The 20662-nt window shown below is 32.2% G+C and overlaps 4 protein-coding genes across 5 annotated transcripts; 2 read left to right on the top strand and 2 right to left on the bottom strand.

The window, feature by feature from the left end:
- Positions 1-8313: 8313 nt before the first annotated feature.
- LOC124535851 (helix-loop-helix protein delilah-like) lies at positions 8314-8950 on the bottom strand. The gene has a single exon (XM_047112240.1). The coding sequence runs from the start codon at positions 8920-8922 to the stop codon at positions 8458-8460; it is 465 nt and encodes a 154-aa protein (XP_046968196.1). The 5' UTR covers positions 8923-8950; the 3' UTR covers positions 8314-8457.
- A 1476-nt stretch (positions 8951-10426) lies between these two features.
- On the top strand, positions 10427-12157 carry LOC124535913 (minichromosome maintenance domain-containing protein 2-like). Its single transcript, XM_047112315.1, has one exon. It carries the CDS (start codon positions 10427-10429, stop codon positions 12155-12157), a length of 1731 nt encoding a protein of 576 aa, XP_046968271.1.
- Positions 12158-12256: 99 nt separating this feature from the next.
- Positions 12257-15192, bottom strand: LOC124535557 (inhibitor of nuclear factor kappa-B kinase subunit alpha). The gene has a single exon (XM_047111795.1). It carries the CDS (start codon positions 15028-15030, stop codon positions 12709-12711), a length of 2322 nt encoding a protein of 773 aa, XP_046967751.1. The 5' UTR covers positions 15031-15192; the 3' UTR covers positions 12257-12708.
- A 47-nt stretch (positions 15193-15239) lies between these two features.
- LOC124535558 (zinc finger protein OZF-like) lies at positions 15240-20482 on the top strand. Of its 2 annotated transcripts, none has more exons than XM_047111797.1 (6): positions 15240-15387; positions 16018-16903; positions 17338-17520; positions 18027-18180; positions 18627-18773; positions 19189-20482. In XM_047111797.1, exons 2-6 carry the CDS (start codon positions 16081-16083, stop codon positions 19454-19456), a joined length of 1575 nt encoding a protein of 524 aa, XP_046967753.1. In that variant the 5' UTR covers positions 15240-15387; positions 16018-16080; the 3' UTR covers positions 19457-20482. The 2 variants fall into 2 exon arrangements, with proteins under 2 accessions (XP_046967753.1, XP_046967752.1); XM_047111796.1 differs by lacking the exon at positions 15240-15387 and adding an exon at positions 15579-15851.
- Positions 20483-20662: the final 180 nt, after the last annotated feature.

Below are 20662 nucleotides of genomic sequence, written 5' to 3'. Positions count from 1 at the left end.
TTCTCACTTAACGAATCGATTTTAATCGTGTTGTGATAAGAGAATAATTACGCCCATTAGATAACTTTAACAATGCTATTGTAGATCTTAAAAGGATATTTAGGTACTATCTGATGTAAAACATTTTATCAAGATGTTGAAGAAAAAATCCACTAGGCTCATTAAATATCTACCTCGACCAATACACAGTAAAAAAAACATATAAATTAACATTAATGTAATAAATAAAAATTGGAAATGGCAACAAAAAAATAAAAATAAATGGTTAAAATATATTAAAAAAAAACTTATATCCACCCGTTCGAAGCCGGGACGGGCCGTTAGTTAAGTATAAATGACTTATCGTCTATATAGAAATATATTTTACTTTTATTATATGTTACATGTTATTCTAACAAAATAGGGGCGTGGCCAAACTGTTCGGCCAAATAAGACACACTGACGTGTTATCCATCTGGACTTATTAGTCTGATTACCTTCCCCACATTCGGCTGCGGGGGAAAGAGTATGTTTCATTTTGTGAAATGAAACATACTCTTTCCGTTACTCTTAGACAAAAGTATCTGAACTTCGGTGATGTGTTTGTATCACACCTTATTTGAGCATTTTAGAATGATTTAAATTGAATATTAATTATGAAATTGCAGAACACTGAAATATTTTCTTTGGTTTTTGGACAGGAGATCCAGATTAACACAAACTCATTCTGATACCACAGATTCATCTGATACTCAGGACTTTTGAGTGAATCGGTTCTTTGGAGTTCAGTAAGTGGCGGTGATAGAAGATTATCGGTAGCAATAGGCTATTTGACAATGTGAAAAATAGATTGTGAATTATTGTAATCAGTGTATATTATGAGTTTAAAAATGGTTATTTACTAACGAAACTTGAAAATAATACTTAATTTATTCAGAAATCAATAAATAAAAATTCAGTTCTTCAAACGTTTGTCATGTGACACAAAACGCTCCTGATTGGCCGGGCTTATGTTGAAGTCACTTTCTTGTAAACCTTGCTTATCTACAATATGTACCACAGGTTAAAATACAGCAAAGTGACGTCACCAACCCCATTGCAGCGCCATTTTGTCCAGGAAGCGTTTTCGCGCGTTATTTAAATATGGAATTTTTAATATGATATTTTTCGGCAAATATGTACTAGAAATAAAAAAATCAACTTTTACTGGGTTCCTTAACATCTACTAAATAATATAAAATGGATTTTAAAAACCAGTCAAATAGCCTATTACTGCAATGTAATGGTTAGGTGAGAAGCCACTTGATTGCAATGGACTATGTATGGACCGATGAACATTATGAGTTAGAAACATTCGCGACTTTCTCAGTGTCTGTTAATCCTGTTGTACCAGCAACCTGATCATGTACTATTGCTTAGCTAAGAATTCCTTATCGTTAATCATGAGGTTTGGGAGTATATTTTTGGGGATAACAAAGGGATACCGGGTAAAGGTCATTCACTTTCAATTTTGATCCAGACTTCGAAAAACACAATGACAAAGATCAGTATATACAGGTGAGTATATTATCGTCATTTTTGTGATCTCTATCGAAATATTTGCGAACGTTTGGAACCGGCCTTATTGTATAAGTGCATGTGGGCGTTGTTGGCGCTTTCTTCGACTTAGGGCTCTGAATAAGAAGCGAAATTATAACGCAGAGTGACCGACGGAACTTAAGTGATGTTTAACGGTATAAATACGTACTTTTGTATGATTCAATTATACATTTTTGTATTTTACATATTATACTCATATATATTTTAAGTAATGATCTGACCACCTCGCCTCAGCTGTAAATATTTGTTTCAATTTTAACAAACTTGAAATCCAGACTTCTGGTCTAACACTCTTTGTGCTTTCTTTTGTTATACCTTTATTCTTCCTTGATAACATTCCTTTCATATTCTTTTACTTTCTGATATATGATTTCGAAAATTAAACAGAATAAACGCTTAGCGTGTGCACAGCCTTAACACCGGAATAACCATCGTCACGTGCTTGAGTTTATTACTTGTCGATCTGACAATGTTCTGATAAATTCAACAGAGTAACCATTTTCGGAACGTCCTAAAAGAACATCAAACTTCATAATACTTTTTACTTAGTTCGATATTACTTTAGAAAATAATTATAGTTTTAGGGTTTTGGTTGTCAAGCCTCAAGTATAAAAAATGCCTATGACTTCCCTTGGAGGTGAAACTAGTTCCATGCCAATTTTTCATCAAGTTCAGTGGTTTGGCCGTGAAGAAGTAACATGTTATAGCATAGGTATACATTACGAATATATTATAAACGTATAACCGAATTTTCCGATTATGATTATTATTCCCCCAAATGATAGTGAATCTGTGATTGCGTATGCTTTTGGATCTCTTTCGTTTATTACCCGTCGATAATGACCATCGTGATGAAAAACCGTCAGCAGGACCTCAACATATTTTAATGTTCAACAGTCAGATCGCGTATATTATCCGAATTTTCTTAGTAGAAACATAATGTTATCTCAATTATATACAACAAACAACAACAACAGCCTGTAAATTCCCACTGCTGGGCTAAAGGCCTCCTCTCCCTTAGAGGAGAAGGTTTGTAACATATTCCACCACGCTGTTCCAATGCGGGTTGGTGGAATACACATTTGGCAGAATTTCTATGAAATTTGTCACATGCAGGTTTCCTCACGATGTTTTCCTTCACCGCCGAGTACGAGATGAATTGTAAAGACAAATTAAGCACATGAATCAGCGGTGCTTGCCTGGGTTTGAACCCGCAATCATCGGTTAAGATGCACGCGTTCTAGCCACTGGGCCATCTCGACTCCCTCTCAATCATATAACAAAATGTTAATAAAATAAATAAAAATATCATTTGGTATTAAAAATGTTATAGTTTATTCGTTATTGTTCGATTTTATAAAACAGATTTCAAAACGAAACTTTGAAATCAAATAATGTATACGAAAATACCTATGAATGACCTCGAGTGTTTATCTACGTGTTATTTTAAGAGCGCTTTACTACTAATTATTTATTAATCATCGTGTTTACTACTTAGTAATTGAATAAACGTTCAAGTAGTTAGTTACATGACTTATAATTTTCCTCTTAATAACTTGTAAGTAATCACTAAATACGTAATATATAAAATTGTATTCCCAAAGCTATTATTGATATATTTACGTAATCTATTCCAGGTGGTCATGATTTGTACAGGAACTATTTTTTATTTCTATTCGTATATAATTATATATATATAATAGTTAAGATTTTTATTGGATATAAATAACTAAATTTCAGAATAAATAAAAATAAGTTATTATAATTTAATCAGAATTATTAATCTTTTATTATTATTAAATTTAAAAGTTCAAATTAACAATTGAAATACAATTTATATTAAATAAGGAATAAACAGACTGCGATAAGTCAATTTAGCTAAAATTATCCTTATTTTTAAACTATATCCCGGTTCTTGTGACTCGCCTATATAATATTTGGCATTTCTGTAATCATTATGTTAATCTTTAAACCACCATTAAGTAAAGAGTTCTTAAAAAAAGACAAAATAAACCTCTTGTATAAAATGTTCATATTTATACAAAATAAGTAATTTAAACTAACAAGGTTTATCCGAATTGATTAGATTTAAGTTTTATCATGAATCGTAATTGCCGATAGACATAGCAGTTTATGGTCTGTTCCAACCACAAAAAAAAACAAAAGTCAAATAAACATTTTACAATTGTCAAATTGACGTGATTTTGTTGGTTGAGAGTTGGAGTAATCTATGTCATTATTACGGATTGGAAAAAATGGCGTTTCGAACGTTGACGAAACTTTCATCGGAACTTTAGAGGCAAAACTAAAATTGATATAAGTAATATGGAATAGTGTTGAATTATAAATAATGAATTATTAGTAGTGCACGGTTTAACCGAGTTATTAGTAAATCGCGTGGCATTCCTAAATCTAAGATTTGTTTATCTTTGTTTGCAATAGACGATACGAAGACTTAGAGAAAATATTTCATTTATTATGACTTTCTTCCATTGACCATAACAATAATTAATGTATTGTACAACTAAGTTGCTAGCATACCCATTTAAGATGAAGATTGATAAAGATGATTAAGAATTTATTGGGATTCCTTTATTGTTTTATTTTATAAATACCTGCAAAATAATAAATTGTTAATCATTTTTTTTTATAATTACCAAAATAACTAACATCGGTGAGGTGACTTATGACAAATAAGTATGGATTAATTCAATGTTATATAGTGTTAAATATCAAATAAAGAAAATTTAAAAGCGATGATAAAACAATGAAATACGAGTTTTATATTCAAAAGTCCCACAAAAGTATGCGCATACTTAAAAAAATCTTTTAAACGTATTTTTCCTTGACGGAGCGGTTTACCCACGCGATCCCATTACTTCTTGTTGCAATCAGAATGGCAAATAAATGTGAATGCATTTCATAAATTTTGTCGCTTTTATGTTTTATTTAAAGTAGCAGTCATCGTTCCTTGGCGCACGCTGAATTTGCACAGATAACTTAAGTACACAGTCCCAAATACATCTTTAATTTATTGTTTAGTAAATTGTTTACTTGTTTTATTGTTTACTAAAAATAATTTAAAGATATATTGAGCACGGTAACAAGGATATGTTACGTACTTACTACACTAAAAATATTCGACTCTTTTTGTAGTTAAAATACATGAAATGTTACCCCACAGATAATGCAATCAACGCGCTTTATAAAAGTCATAATAAGATGGACAGCTTCATGTATAACTGTTCGCGCCCAAAAAAAGTTTCGCGGCCAGTAACTCATATGTCATGTCATTTAATCACATAATTCAATGAACTGTCATGGCGGCCGTATTTGGCGGGAAAGCAATCCGCTTAAACCAAAACGGGCAAGCGCTGGGATACCGCTTGGATCTTTATTGCATGATACGAGCATTGCATAAGATTTGCATTTTTTTCAAGTAAACCCAGAAGGAGTGTTGATTCTATCTTAGCTTGACACGAGTCGAATGATTATGTTGCTCCGTGCACACTTATAATAAACGTAACTGGTTTTAGATTGGCTAATGCGTGGAAAGATCAGTATCAGAAGACTATTCAGTGTATATTACTGTTGTCAAAAACAGTCTGTTAATAATATGTATACATAGTATATAAAGACTATAATATACTCCCTGTGTAGAGTAAAAATAGCCTTGACTGATTCTATTAATCAGAAAAACTAAGTAATAGTCTACCGTTCTATTGAAACCATAGTCTTATAACTGGCCTTTAAAAAAAATAAAGTAGAAAATTTGCTAAATATTAAAATAAGAATTATATGGGATTAATTACGTTGTCGTATTTTTGAGTTGAGATTTAAATTACTTTTTTGAGTTTACAAAAAGTTTTTGGAATAGAAATGAAAACGTTTATTATAATCCTAGAATATACATAAAGTAAAGTAACAGCCTGTAAATTTCCCACTGCTGAGATAAGGCCTCCTCTTCCATTAAGGAGAGGGTTTGGAACATATTCCACCACGCTGTTCCAATGCGGGTTGATGGAATACACATTTGGCAGAATTTCGATGAAATTAGACACATGCAGGTTTCCTCACGATTTTTTCCTTCACCGCGGAGCACGAGATGAGTTATAAACACAAATTAAGCACATATATAGTGGTACTTGCCATCTCAGGTATATATACATATACAAAGCAAATTGAAACGTTTGTTTATATTACCGAATAAGCTGTGTTTTTGCACTTGTATTTGTTCCGTTTTGTATTGTTATGTTTTGACTAATGCAAACAAGCGTTAGTTACAGCTGAGAAATATGTCACAGGTTGTTTATCAGGTAGGTTTCCTCACCGCCAAGTAGAAATCATAGAAATTAAGACCGTGTGTGGAGTAGTAGTAGTAGTTGAGTGTTCTGCAATTATTTATTCAAATATTCTACCCGGAAATGACTATATTATAATACCTATATTTTGACCGTTAATATGAATGAATTGACATAATAATTTAGGTTTATTAGTAATTAAAATACCTTGATATATTATTCAGGCTCCTACGTCTACCAATATCTTTATAAATTGTAAGCAAAAAATGCAGTAATGGCGATTTATTATTTTTAACAAATTTATAAAAGAAGATTAGTATTAAAAAAATATACTTGCTTATAACAGTATACAAAGTAGACAAATAATTATTAATTTGGTTTTAGGCATTTATAGTTTCTTATACTATGCAACATTGTCAGTCATGTTTTATCTACTAAAACCTTCTTTGAAACGCGCTGCATCTTTTGCCATTAGTTATAACTTTATGCACATATTTAGCCGTAGTTAAATAACAGACTACAATAAAAAGTCGAATGCATTAATCTTCCTATCAATCGACAATACAATGAGAGATCAATGCGTGGGCCCGACTGCTTATTACGACAGGGTTTTATCTTCCGTGACGCGTGTCTCCAGGTGGAACCATGTAGTAGTACATTGCCCACGCTTCCTTATTTACTGGTCGCGTTTCGCATCACCACACTGAGAGTATTGAGCAATGTTAATTTTGTACGATTCATCTTAATGATACTTATTACTTTGTTGTGTTCAAAAATTAAGCTTCTGTTAAAGCACCAGACAAAAGTATGACAGAGGAATTGAATATCAATGATTTTGTTAAAAGTTTTGTTCTATTGTGTTGCGATTTGCTTGTTTGGCTAATTAATTATTACGAAATTCAGAGAAGATGAATATTGGCAGGAAGTGTTTTTATGGTCATTGTTATTTTGACTATGTATAATATATTTTAGTAAGTTAAATGAATGAAATGCACCAATTTTTCAGCTGTTCTAGATATGACAATGTCGCAAATATTTTTAAATTATTAGATTCAGTTATTTTCTAATAAATATTAAACTTTACAATTTATAAAAAAGAAAATGCCGTTATAAATTTTATACATTAAAATAAAATATATAAATTACTAAATTTAATTCGAAAGATAACAATATTCGACTTAAATTATATATATAATTTGAAACAATGTCTATTTACCAAATTATATATCGATGCTATTTGTATAGTGTTATTACATAAAGTTTTTCCTGTTACATTATGCATAAATATAATATTCTTAACAACTGCCTAATGTTAAAAGGCTTCAAATGTTGATCTAAACAGGGCATTTGATTTAAACCTTTTTCGATAAACCTTTTTTGATAGTCAAGTTTTTTTCTAAATGTTTCGCTAAGGTACACAAATAAACGATCTTCATCCCAGGTTTATAACATTAGACTTATATAAATGAAACGTAAATTTTTTATAAGCCATAAGTTAAGTTATATTTTAGCTGGAGATAATATCCATACAAGCTATCTATGGGATTATGTCATGCCTTGATTGTCAATAAAACAATTGAACTACAAGAGAAAGAAGAGTCTACGACATCGTATTTTTTATATTTTAAAAGAAAAAGTGTTGCTTGAACTTACTTGTAATTTGGAGTAAGTAGTTTAAAAAATAATATACAATAATTGTCCAAATATATGTAAATAGTAGAGGCAAATGATTTAGATACTGGGTACGGCTGGAAAGATCACTGAAAGCTGTATTTATATTTCAATCATTTATATAAATTATATAGATTTACACGAATATCATGATCCATAGGCTTTATAGGGGTACATAATATACATATCACTCATAAAGGAGTGTGCCCCTAACCGGTACTTAAACAAATATAAAAAAAAAATTATATATTTTTAACACATTTTCAATTTATTAAAAAAAAACATGCTATGACATCAAAGAAGTTTGATAAACACTTTTTTTATTTACAAATATTTAGATATCCACGAACATTTCTTTTAAATATTTTTAATTTAATTTTGTTGAATATGAAAGCTTTCAGATGTCACTACTAATATAAGAAATAAATAAAATCATCACTGTGATTCTTACGGCAAACACTAACACGCGTGTAATAAATATTTTATAACATTATGTTTTATATTTAATTATAGATTGCACTTAAAATGTTCAGATTATTTATTAAAATAAGAATGTAATATTTTGTTTATAACTATTTTTAAAAAAGAAGACAAAGTCGTATATATAATGTGAAGAAATTATGGTTAAGAAATAAATGATTATTTACGTCACAATATTAAAAAAATATATAAAGTGACATCATTATTAGAATAACATTTATATAAGAATATTTATACTTTTAGATCTATGGGGATCCAACGTTAAATAAAATATTGTCCCATGTAACAAAAACAATTTTATTAATAAAACAAATAAATAAAATCTCAAAAACCTCACTCGATAAACTATTTATAAAATTAATTAATATAATTAATATGGCAAAATGAGAATTGAGGAATACTTAGTAAACACTCCAACACTTCACTGTCACGAGAATGTCCTGTCAATATACTCGTAGTCGAATTCCGCGAAGAAGGAGTCAAAGGGCGACAAGGAGTCCTCGGCGAATTCCGACGGGGTTTCCTGCTCAGTTGAGAATTCCGACATTTCCGAGCATAGTGGTGAGGGCCACCGGTCCGGTCGGGAAGAGTCAGTCTCGGGGCTCGTGTCTCTCAAAGCAGAAGATAACGCCGTAATGTATCGCATTGCCAGACGCAGAGTCGTGATTTTGGTAAGCTTCTCGCAAGGAACGGGTGTGCCAGTGATTTCTGCAGCAGGAACTGCTCGCCGCAGAGCTTCAAAAGCGCGGTTTATCTCTCGCATCCTGCTCCGCTCCCTCGCGTTCGCTGTTTTCCTCCTGTATTTGCTGAGGGGCTGCGGCGTGCGGCGCGCACGCGGCTCGCGGGAGCGCGCCGTGCGCGGACGCAGCTGATACTTGTCGTGATCGGGCATCGAGTGCGAGCCCCACGCGACGCCCGCGCCCGAATTCCGCTTAAAAAATACGCTCACTCCGCCCACTTGCCCCGCTCCGTTCATGTATACTCGTGATGAAAATTGGAGGCTGTGTAATGTTTACGGTTGTGAAATTGATGCCTTCATTGATGTTGTAAAAATGATAACTGTTATCATTTTTGTTTATTATTCTCAGTTTTTCATAGTCATAAAGTTTATTTTTCGATCAAATAAATCGACCTTGGCCGTTAATGTAATGGTGGTGTCATTTCCTTTTGCTATAAATTCCTTAGCGAAGATGACAACATCAACAAATCTAAATTAATGTAAGTAGGCGTTAATGGTATAAAGTGCATTTAATATCTGAGTTCAGTCTTTTAGAGAATAAGTATAATTTATAGTGATATTCACGACAAGACTTTATTTATTATAATATCATTTTCTGTTCTTCTAGTGGATCTTTCGCAATGTTTGGTAGATAGATACTTCATATCAATACTTCCTATCAATTTATCTTAAGCACTGTAACACATTGATAACAAGATTTTAGGAGATAAATCATGGTTGTTAGAATACGCTATAACATAACATAGCAATAGATGATTTTAAAATTTACCAACATTGAAATAGCTTAAAATTAGATTGAATAAAAAATATACAATACAAAGTTGACACATAATATTTTTCTATAATTTGATTCACTTAATCACGCGAAGATACTTTGACACAATGAATGAACAAGGCGCTAAGCTACGATAGTGATCATTTTAACAGATTTGAATATTGGTATCGGCATTTCCGTTTAAAAAGAAATCTTAAATGTTAGCTAATTGTTAATTGACCTTGAAAGAGACCACGGTATTACAAATAATGCGTAGGCCAAGGCATTAAGTATACAGTCAGCGTAGGCGCTGTAGCATTGCCTTCAACATTTAAGTTCTACCGCTAATGCAAATTAAATATTAAGTATCGAATTTAAGCGAGGTGTATTTATTTAATAACATAGCGATGAATGAACTTAAGTTATTTATTTAAATGAATAGAAACAAGTGCCTATATAATTATGCATTACGCATTCATATTTTTAATAATATTAGTAAGTAGGCGGATGGACAAACTAAAAACCTGATGGTAATTGGTCTTCACAGCTTATATATAACATTGGCGCTGTAAGAAATATAAACTATTACACAGATCGCTAAAACGACAAAAACTTTGGCAGCAAAGATGTTATGTCCAGTGTGCTTGTAGTTAGTCCATAAATAATAAGTTATGATTTATTTAATATAAGGAGTTAATTTATTTTACTAAATAAATAATTAAATATAATTATTAAAGTAGTTCTTTATCGACTTTTTTTCGAAATATTTTTATGATGTTAGGAATAGCTTCATTAACTTAAGGCTCGTAAAACCATTTAAAAAAAAATTAAAGGGAAAATGTTATCTTTGCCTTGCTTATTATGATAATCTGTTCTGCATGTAAAATATTTTATTCCAGCAAAATGAAACTTATTTTGAAAATTTTGCTATATTTAGAAAAAAGGCGTTTCTTAACTGAAATGAAGAATCTTTGCGAAGCATTCTTAGAAGATTTGAATGAGAAAACATTGCGTAAATTTCCACCGCTTAGATTTTTACTTGAAGTCGACGTCATCGATTTACTCGATGTTTTCCCCGACGTAGGGGATTTTTTAATAAAAGAACCTCTCAAGTGGCAACGATGTTGCAATGAAATTCTGTTCGCGTGTCTGAAATCTTTAGACAATGATACGATACAGAATATACAGGCAACACAAGTTGGCGTCAATATTAGGTTTAAAACTATGCCTTATATCTTAACGACTAAGCATCGAAAATATGAGAATATAGTTTCTCTACGCGGATTGCTTGTCAATATTACAAAGCCTACCAGTTACGTATACCACACGGTGTGGTCGTGTCCAGATGAATGTGAAGGCAACGAAGTTATTATGCATTTTATTCCTAAGGTTCCTCCAAAATGTTATTTATGTAGGAATACACTTTTTGAGAATAGCGGCTTAAGAAGATGCGGAGACCAGGTTTATGCTACCTTTAAATTAAATAATGAATTACTATCTAAAAACTTCACTATTGTTGACGATCTTATCCCAAACTTAAAAATAGGTAAAAAATATACCATCAACGCTGTTATTTTGAAGAAATTAATAGCCGTTTGGTCAATCGAAGAATCGCATATTTTACCTGCACCAATCACAATGCCTGTTCCACGAGATATAAAAGAACTATACGAATCTTGTAAAGGTATTCCTTGGAAGTTTATATACTGTCTCGCTTCTAGTATTGGACTACACGTGTGTCCTTTAAACACCTTCATGAATATTAAAATAAGTCTTTTATTAAGTCTGGTAAGTGTTAAAGCGAACGCGTTGACAAGCTCACCTATAATTCACTTTTTGTCTGGTGGATTCGATACAGGTTACATAGGCAAGATAATGGAACAGGCTGCTTTATTAGCAGATTCCTATACTTACTTGGGAACTGCTCACAACTCCACATCGACAACGTTAATAGGAGCATCGGGAGGCGTTTGCGTAATGCCTTTACCTTTGCAAGCTTACAGTCAAAATCAAATACATTCTGTGCTATCCGCCATAGAAACTGGTGAAATCTCTGATGGAGTTAATAAAACAGCATTGTCGTGTGCTGTATGGGCTCAAGGAATGGACTTCAAAAAAATTGTATTATACAACGTTGGCAGTATCTTTGGGTTTGTATGTCGAGGTGATTTTGGCGAATATACCGATGAATTAGTGGACTACGCTTTGGAACAAGCAATAGTTCCGCCCCAAAGAGATAAACAGGAAAGACAAGCTCTTAAAGACATATCAATTTATATAGATTTGGTGGCCGGTCTAAAGGTTTCATTGGCAAAAAGCGCCGAAAATTTATTACGACGTTATTTCTTAACTACACGAAAAGAAAGACCGAAAGTGGTTACAATCGGTAATTTAGGAGCTCTGATCGCTATTTGTGCCACGTCGGCGAAGTTGTGCCGTCGAGAGATAGCTAATAATGATGACGCTGTTTTTGCAATTTGGTTGCATGTCAGTGGTATGCCAGAACCAAGGTTAGCACCTGATGAGTATCTTCAAACACCTGCTGATATAAAGAAGCTTAAAAAAGTCATAGACAATTTCTATTCATGGCTAGAGCAATTTACAGGTTATAGCATTTCTGATCGAAATGAATAACATTAGTAATAATTTAGTACATAACTTAGGACAAAAGAAAAGATAAAATAACTTATAAAACATATTTATTTATAAGTACAGATAAATATTAATAACGCAATTTGATTTAAAATTCATACTGAACAAAAAATGTAATATACATATATATATCATAAATTTTGTATGCATGACTAGACCCAAACATTGTTAAATAAACAATTTAATTTAAATATAAAATTATATTTTTACAGTACATTTCAGAAAAGAATAATTTTCATTTTGACTAAACAATAAACCTAAATAAATTATAAAAAATATTCTTCCCAAAGAAAGGACATTTTGTTAGGTACTTCATAATGATGAAATTTATAAAAATCTTTGTTACTCTATCAATTTGCATGTATAAAACGATAAGGCACATAATTTTTACTCACAGTTAGACATCTTTAATACCTACTAACAAAAACAGTATTGCACTTGAAACATCATAAAATTATACCTAAAAACTAAATCTCAACTTTGTGAAATACATATATAAAATGTATATACCCTTACATATAAAACAGCTGATATCATTGTGAAGTATCATTTAAAAATGCAAAATCAAAGATTGTTTGCTGCAACATTTTTTTTTGTGAATTTAATTTTTCACAAAGATTTGTGTGATTTTGTCTCAAATTCAAACTCTCTGATATCAAGGATTTCACAGAATCTTCTTCTCTGTGTGGCATAGGCACACTTTGGCGAGACACAGATTCTCCTATTTTAAAATCTTTCTTTTGAAATGAAACTACACTGTAAGGAAGATCGGCAATGTTATCTGCGTCTCTTACGACTACACTTATTGTGGACCAAACACAACTTGTGAATTCATCCATTGAATTTGATAAATCAGTACTTAATATTTCAATATTATCAGTTGCCTTTGCTATAATATCTGAGATCTTGGCAAATTCTATACTCAAATCTTTCAATTTTAAAATGAACTGTTGATGTTGTAACTCTTGTAAAATTTTACTTCTTAGCTTTAAAACATCATAACAAACTCTCACAATGTCTGGACACTGCTTTTCTCTTTCTCTGTTTCCATTGTAAAATTCACTTTTCTTATGTGAAATAAAAGTTTTGTAGGCATTAGAAAATACATTTTGATAATTATATTTTGCTACAAAGCTGTTCATGTCTGCAGAAATTCCATCATTGCTACGTCTAGCAGCAGACTGTACTCTAATCGACAACTGTGACCAAGCACTTTGTAATTTTTGTGTTTTTTCTAATAGAGCATCTATTTCTTTGAAAATCTTTCCAAAACCACCTAAGAAATTGGTCCCTACTTCACTTTCTTTTAACTGCTCAATATGTTTCTTTCCTTCTTCAGTCATTTTCGTGACAAACTCTACCTTAGCCAGGAATTGACCCAAATTCTTGTCCACTGAATTATGTTTCACAAGCAATTGCTTACTTTCTTGTTTCAATGATTCAGCTCTTGAGAATATTCCATTTATCAGAGCCTCATAAATGTCCATTTGGTTAATTACAAAGTAGAAAGCATTTCTATACAAATTTTGACTATTTTTATAATTGTATAAATCTTTGTGGTGTTCCAAACACCTCTGAACCGTTTTGGGTACATTTGGGGCACAGCTACTATCAATTATTTGATTTTTATTATATACATATAACATTACAGTACTGTTTTCATTCCAATATTTTATAACTAACTCTTCATTATCAATATCAGTATAAGATGTTGGTGAAATTAATATTTGATTTTCAGTAGGAATATTAGTGTCCTTACTAATCCAAGTCTTGAGGGTCGAAATTGTGGTTGAATCATTAATTTCATAGGCCACTTGAGAAATGGTTGTAACGGAGAAAATTTTGATAATTTTCCTTGCAAGTATCTCTTCCAGTAGAGTAAATATTATTACATTACTTCCTGAATTATTTCCCTTTTCTTCAGAAGGAATATCAAATGTTACTTTTGATGGAGTATTCCTTCCTCGCATTTTTGGATCCCATTCTAATGCAATTTTCAACCATTCTTCAATTAATGTCTTGAATGGTTTTGATATATGATTTTCAGGAAAAATCTCATTTGAGTAACTTATATCACCATGAAAGGTTTCGTATACACATATATTGTCATGTGTCTTTTTTTTAACAGAAGGCATCCATTCAACTGGGGCTTTAAATGGTAGAAATGGTCGTGTTCCACAAATAATTTCAAAGGCAAGCAGCCCCAAGGACCAAAAGTCAACAGAGTTGCTATAGCTCTTGCTGTAAAAGAGCTCAGGCGCTAAGTATTGAAGGGTACCAACAAAACTAGCACATATTGAATTTGAATCTATTTCTTTAGCATAGCCAAGATCAATTATTTTATATGTAACTTTCTTAGGAGTTTGATCCAAACCTACAACATCTTCCACATGCATTACGATGTTCTCAGGCTTAAGGTCTCGATGAGTAATTTTATTATTGTGAAGAAATCTCATAGCATTTCCAATGTCATTGAGTATTTTACGAACTTGTATTTCTTTTAGTCCGCAACATGCATCTGCTCTGGTTAATACTTGCCTCAAATCGCCACCACTACAATATTCCATGCATAAAATAGGTAAATTGGAGGGATTTGCACGAGCGAGACCGGTTACAAATTCAGGGGGTAATTCTTTTGTAGCAACGATATTCGGATGGTTACAAATTTGCAGCATTTCGACTTCTTTAGTCCATCTTTCTCTGTGTTTGGCGGTGAGCTCATCGCCCCACTTGCACGTCTTGATAGCCAATTTCTGTTCATTATTTTTGTGTTTCCAAAGAACTACTATACCAAAACTTCCAGATCCCAAAACTCTGTCCTTAACCCAATCACCAATAAATACAACATCATTCATCGCGGGATACCAGTGGATACTTTCATAGATTGATTAATAAGTAATATAGTAAAATTAGACAAGTTTAAAAATAACTTTTTTCTTCCTGTCTTTGTGTATTCAGAGAGTATATAAACTTAAGGCAGAGTTGAGAGTAATTTCAGATTTACCCTTTTAATTGACATATGACAACTAGTGATAATCTTATCTGTGGGTGTTTACATGTTGTGTTAACTGCAAATGTTTTTTGTTAATGTAAAAAGTCCTTTAGTATTTGTATTGCATTAAATTAAAGACACTTTTCAAGATTGCTGATGTCTTGATTAGTGAATTAATTGTCTTCTACAAATAGTACAGACTGCTTTTTTAAAATAGAAGGTAATACCGGATCGGTAGTAGGAAGTGCCTTTCCTTACAACTATTACATTTTTATTCCTTATTACTAGTTTAATAAACTTTTTAAATTAATTATAAATTTTCTGTGTAATATGTAGTAATTTAAAAAAATAATATGACACTGTGTGGTATAAAGGTAAACCTATGGTTTTAAGTCAAAAATATGACAAGCTGCCAAAGGAAGATGTCACTATAAACAATGTTATTTCGATATTTTCATTTTGCCTTTTGATAAGTTATGAAGTTACAAAAACAACAAATGATTTAATTTAATTAAATAAAAATTAACTCTGTATTAAATAACTAAAATGATAGATATCGAGAAAACTTGTCGAACTTGCATGAAAAGCGATGTGTCTTTGGTGGATTTGTTTGGTCCTATTAAAATTGAGAATAATAGTTCATTAAAACTGGCAGATGCGTTAATGGAAGCTACTCCTTTACAGGTAATTATTATAAAAGTTTATGCAGTTCTGTTAGGTATTTAATTTTAGTTTGACAATTATCGTAAATAAGTAAAAACGATAAAAAAAACAACGAATTATATACATACGAATGAATGATGATTATCCAACCCTAAAGTTTTAATGATTCCTTCATTTACATCTCTAGATAGCCAAAGAAGACGGTCTCCCTCAAAACCTCTGTGACGAATGTGTGAAAGCCTTACAAATCATGCACATATTTAGAACCCAAGCACTCCACGTCGAGAGCGAATTAAGAAAACTCATTCTTTCAAGTGCTTCTATAAAAAATGAAGAAAATGACTATGATTTAAAAAATGAATTTGATTACATGGGTGATTATGATGATTTTACAATTAATGATGTACTGTCGAATGAAGAAACAAAAGACAAAACCACATACAGTTGCGATACATGTAAGAAAAAGTATACAAACTATGAAAAATATTTAAAACACAAATCAGTCCATAATGAACCGACAAAATCTTGTCCAAATTGTAACAAAAAGTTTTACAGGAAGTCTTTATTAAAGGAACACATGAACAAGAGTTGTGGGTATATTGATAGTAATATTGAATCTGTTCAAGCTAACATTGAAGAAGAATTAGACATTAAAGTTAAGTTGGAAGATGAAGAACATAAGAAAACTGATTTGGTAGAACAAAAACTCATAGACTCAATACAGGAGCACGATGCAACCATAGATAATATAGAGGCAGAAATAAAAATAGAAAGTTCCTCTGATCAGTTTAAATGTTCACAATGTAATCTTGTATTTGAAAAGTATAGATCTCTCATATCGCATTCGAAGAAACACAAGAATCTGCCGAAGAATGGCATTTTTAAGTGCAATTACTGTGATAGAAGTTTTTCCTCCAAAGGACCTCTCAAGAGGCACTTGTTACTTCACTCCCAAGAAAGGCCATTCAAATGTACGAAATGTCCGAAGTGCTATGTTCGGAGGGATGCTCTTGTTGCTCACATGCGTAAACACAGTGATGTCAAGAGGTACACCTGTGAACACTGTAATAAAGGTATTTATACATATACTTAGTAATTAAAAACATTCTATTCAAATGTTAATAAATGTTAATTAATGAATATATTTTACAGAATAGATATACAGCAGGTTAAATATGTAGCAATATAACTATTAATCCATTGTCTGGAATCTTACTGAGAGGTTGAACTATAAACATTGAAAAATTAATTTAGTGTAATTTCAGACAACTACAAAAATAATTAAGAATTATAACCTAAAATCAGCGAAAAAATTATCAATAGCATAAAAATAAAATTAAATATTAGTAACAAAATAGTTGACATATACAGTCATAGCATACAAGGAAATGTGTGTTACTTTTCCTTTAAAAAATACATAGGTATATTAATACATACATACATAATATAATCAAATAGACTAATAGTAGATTTCAGTTAAAGTAATAGTTATCATAACATGTTTCAGCATTTATCCAGCTATGTACTTTAAAGGATCACATCAGAACTCACACAGGAGAGACTCCATTCCTGTGCTCCGAGTGTGGGAGAGGCTTTAAAAACAGTTCCAATCTGAGACAGCACTTAGCACGTCATTCGGGCGTCAAACCATTTGCGTGTAATCTGTGCCCTAAAACATTTTGTACCAAAGGTATGAATTGACAACTTTAGCATGAATTATTTAAATTTAAATTTAATGAAATGTAATATGTATATAAACCCAAACTTACATTTTTGATTGTTTGTAATGATTTTGAAATTATTTTATGGTATAGTACGATACAATTTAGATGTAGCACCGGTAAATTCAATAAAACCGTTTACTGCCGATTTATACAACCAAAAGAAATAGCTCCCTATCACGCCATTCGATGCTATTCTTCGCTATAGATTCTCGCTTCAGTTCAACCCGAAATGCAAGTGCATGTAAATCGACGTGTCATATTGACGCATATATGAGGTCATAATATGACATTACAAGTTATTACATCTGTGTAAAGAACATATTCACATGAAAATTAAATATTGATAATTTGCGATAGCATACTCAATTCGAATGTGATCGGTTTTACGAATTTTGCCGATGCTACATCTAAGTTGGGTCGTAATATAATTATCTTCAATTAAATAAATGCAATTCATTTTAACTTTTTTCAGGGCAAATGAAATGTCACATGGTGTCACACACAGGCGTTCAACCATACAAATGTAATGAGTGTGGAGCGTCTTTCACAAAGGCTAACTCATTGAAAAAACATAAATTGATACATCTTGGGTTAAAACCTTTCGCTTGTGATAATTGCAATATGAGGTAAATGTGCATGGAAATTAAACAATTACTATGAATCATGTTTTTTTTAAAGATGCTTTAAAAATCAAGTTGTTCTATATTGTTTATGATAATGTTATGGGATATATCACAATCAAATATTCATAAATGAAATAATTGATTCAATAAAAATCTAATAAGATATTTATTAATCTTAAAAGTCATTCATTATGTAGGTCTAATCGCTAACGTCACGGTAGCATGCGTAAGCGATCCCGTGGCGTCCGCCGAAAGACGGAGAGGGTACCGCTGGTTTTTTAGTGGGTAAACCCGGTGGTCCTGGGTGCACTCGGCGTCCAGGAAACCGGGGAGTCCCCCCCCCCCACTTCCATCACGTGGGGGAAGCGCGTAAAGCAATTTTCCAGCGAAAAAAAAAGGTCTAATCGCCGTCAGTGTAAGGAGTTGTTAAGCAGGGCTGTGGTCGGCAGGTTCACGGCGAAGGATCACCTGACGCGGCACGTGCGCACGCACACGGGTGAGAAGCCGTACCGCTGCCCGCACTGCGCGCGCGCCTTCACGCAGAGCAACGACCTCGCCAAGCACGTGCGCGCGCACGTCGGCCAGAACATCTACCAGTACGCGCGCACACACACACGCACACACACACACACACACACACACACACACACACACACACACACACACACACACACCACACACACACACACACACACACTAATGGAACTAAACAATATTCTGCATAATATACTTTGTTCATAGTTTTTTCTATTGAAATATTCTTAAAGATTTATCCCTCTGTTAACACCGCGTTAAATTCTAAATATATTTTTAATTGATGTGCCAATAACGAAAAATAAATTCGCTAATCTTTTCAGTCTTAAAACTAACAGTCATCATGGTGACAGCCATAAAACTAATCATTGTACTGTTTTAAAAATTGCTTTAAATTCTAACTAAAGGCTAACAAAGAGGGAATTAAATTTTATAAAGTTAAACCAATTTAGTAAGAAACAACCTCTTTCGTTTCAGATGTACAGTTTGCCAAGCCAGATTCAGGCTGATGAGAGAATTAAGACTTCACTACCCAGTTCACTACTCCGGCACCGAATCCGCTGCCCTCACCGACAAGGACGAGCCCTTAGTGATACTAAAAGGATGTTCTGATACAAACATCGATAATAATATCGATAAAACGGCGACAGACGCACAAATAACTATAACTTTTAATAGAAATATTCTCGATAAAGACGGTACTGGTGATATTACTATAAATATTGGACCGGAGAAGATTAATTAGTAGGTTTTTATGACTATGATACATGATTATGCTTTCTTTTGGGCACATATACCAAAGGATTTAAAAAATAATGTATACCCTATTCCAATAGAAGAAGCAGTACCTATAACAATACTTTAGATTTTGATATACCATGGGATTTGTTCATAGGTATACCACAAATTGTTGTTAGTCAATACTTATAATATTTTACTGCTTAGTTTTTCTTCAATCCGTAACAAATACCATAGATTATTCAAGATTTCAATATCATTTATGATGACAGTTAAATATCGAAGCTCTTTATCAACTAAATTCACTTCTGTCGGAATAGGCTATACATATGAAATATAGACTAAACTACTACTCATTACATTAATCTTACCTGACTTTTGAAACACTGATCAAAATATTAATTCTGACTGGTGATTGGTCAATGGCAGATGACGCAATAAACAACCAATGACGAATCAGTATATCAAAAATCTGGAGGTTAGTTTTCAAGTCATAAAGAAATGGAAATTTAAAGACTTAAAAGGATGTTTCAAATGGATTTATGACCAGTCACAGGTCAAATGTTCTGTTGAACCCTGTTAGGGTCAAAGATAATTGGTAGTTTTTTTTATCTTGGCCAAAGGAAACAATGGCGTTATTTGAGTTCGCGAGGAATAGTACTGTAGTTTCATTTGAATACAAAGTGTGCTAAAGTCTAGAATAATCTGAGAAGGCAACGTGCTTTCGACAATTGGACTGTGTTATCAAATGTCTTTATAATAATATACATTATGTTATTTAGAGGTGGTTACTATGACTAAAAATCTTAATTATTTTTATTAGCGTGTACGAGTTAAAATATTTTTGCATAACACTGCCTTAGTATGGAAGCGATTACATCGCCTCGATTATTTAGTAGTAAAATTGGGTATATCTTAAATCAGACACACACATCATTTTGATTTTTTTTGTATAAACAATAGCGAATTGTTTCATCATATTTTGTATTAACAAAGAAAAAATCCAACATAGTGCAATATCATTTTTGTTTTATAAAAAAAAAATGGTAAATAGTTCACGTTTAGTTAGGAATTATAATGGTATGTCCCTATTAGTTAGACTGGTTTAGCTACACTTCAAACCAGAACACAACAATATAAGCATTGTTGTTTCTCTGTCGACGACTCACGACGATCGTGCATAGAGGTTTTATGCCAGTAAAGTCTGTATTTG

Source organism: Vanessa cardui, chromosome 15 (assembly GCF_905220365.1).
Source record: "Vanessa cardui chromosome 15, ilVanCard2.1, whole genome shotgun sequence".
Lineage (NCBI taxonomy): Eukaryota > Metazoa > Arthropoda > Insecta > Lepidoptera > Nymphalidae > Vanessa > Vanessa cardui.
Note: the sequence above shows the minus strand (reverse complement) of the source record. Positions and strands in the feature narration are given on the sequence as shown.

What these genes read in the sequence shown, in the direction of transcription:
- LOC124535557 (XM_047111795.1), bottom strand. Translation starts at nt 15,030, where the DNA reads ATGAATGATGTTGTATTTATTGGTGATTGGGTTAAGGACAGAGTTTTG.
- LOC124535913 (XM_047112315.1), top strand. Translation starts at nt 10,427, where the DNA reads ATGAAACTTATTTTGAAAATTTTGCTATATTTAGAAAAAAGGCGTTTC.
- LOC124535558 (XM_047111796.1), top strand. Translation starts at nt 15,714, where the DNA reads ATGATAGATATCGAGAAAACTTGTCGAACTTGCATGAAAAGCGATGTG. An exon ending in TAAAACATTTTGTACCAAAG is followed by an intron (nt 17,521 to 18,026) that starts GTATGAATTGAC and finishes AACTTTTTTCAG; the next exon opens with GGCAAATGAAATGTCACATG. An exon ending in GTCGGCCAGAACATCTACCA is followed by an intron (nt 18,774 to 19,188) that starts GTACGCGCGCAC and finishes CTTTCGTTTCAG; the next exon opens with ATGTACAGTTTGCCAAGCCA.
- LOC124535851 (XM_047112240.1), bottom strand. Translation starts at nt 8,922, where the DNA reads ATGCCCGATCACGACAAGTATCAGCTGCGTCCGCGCACGGCGCGCTCC.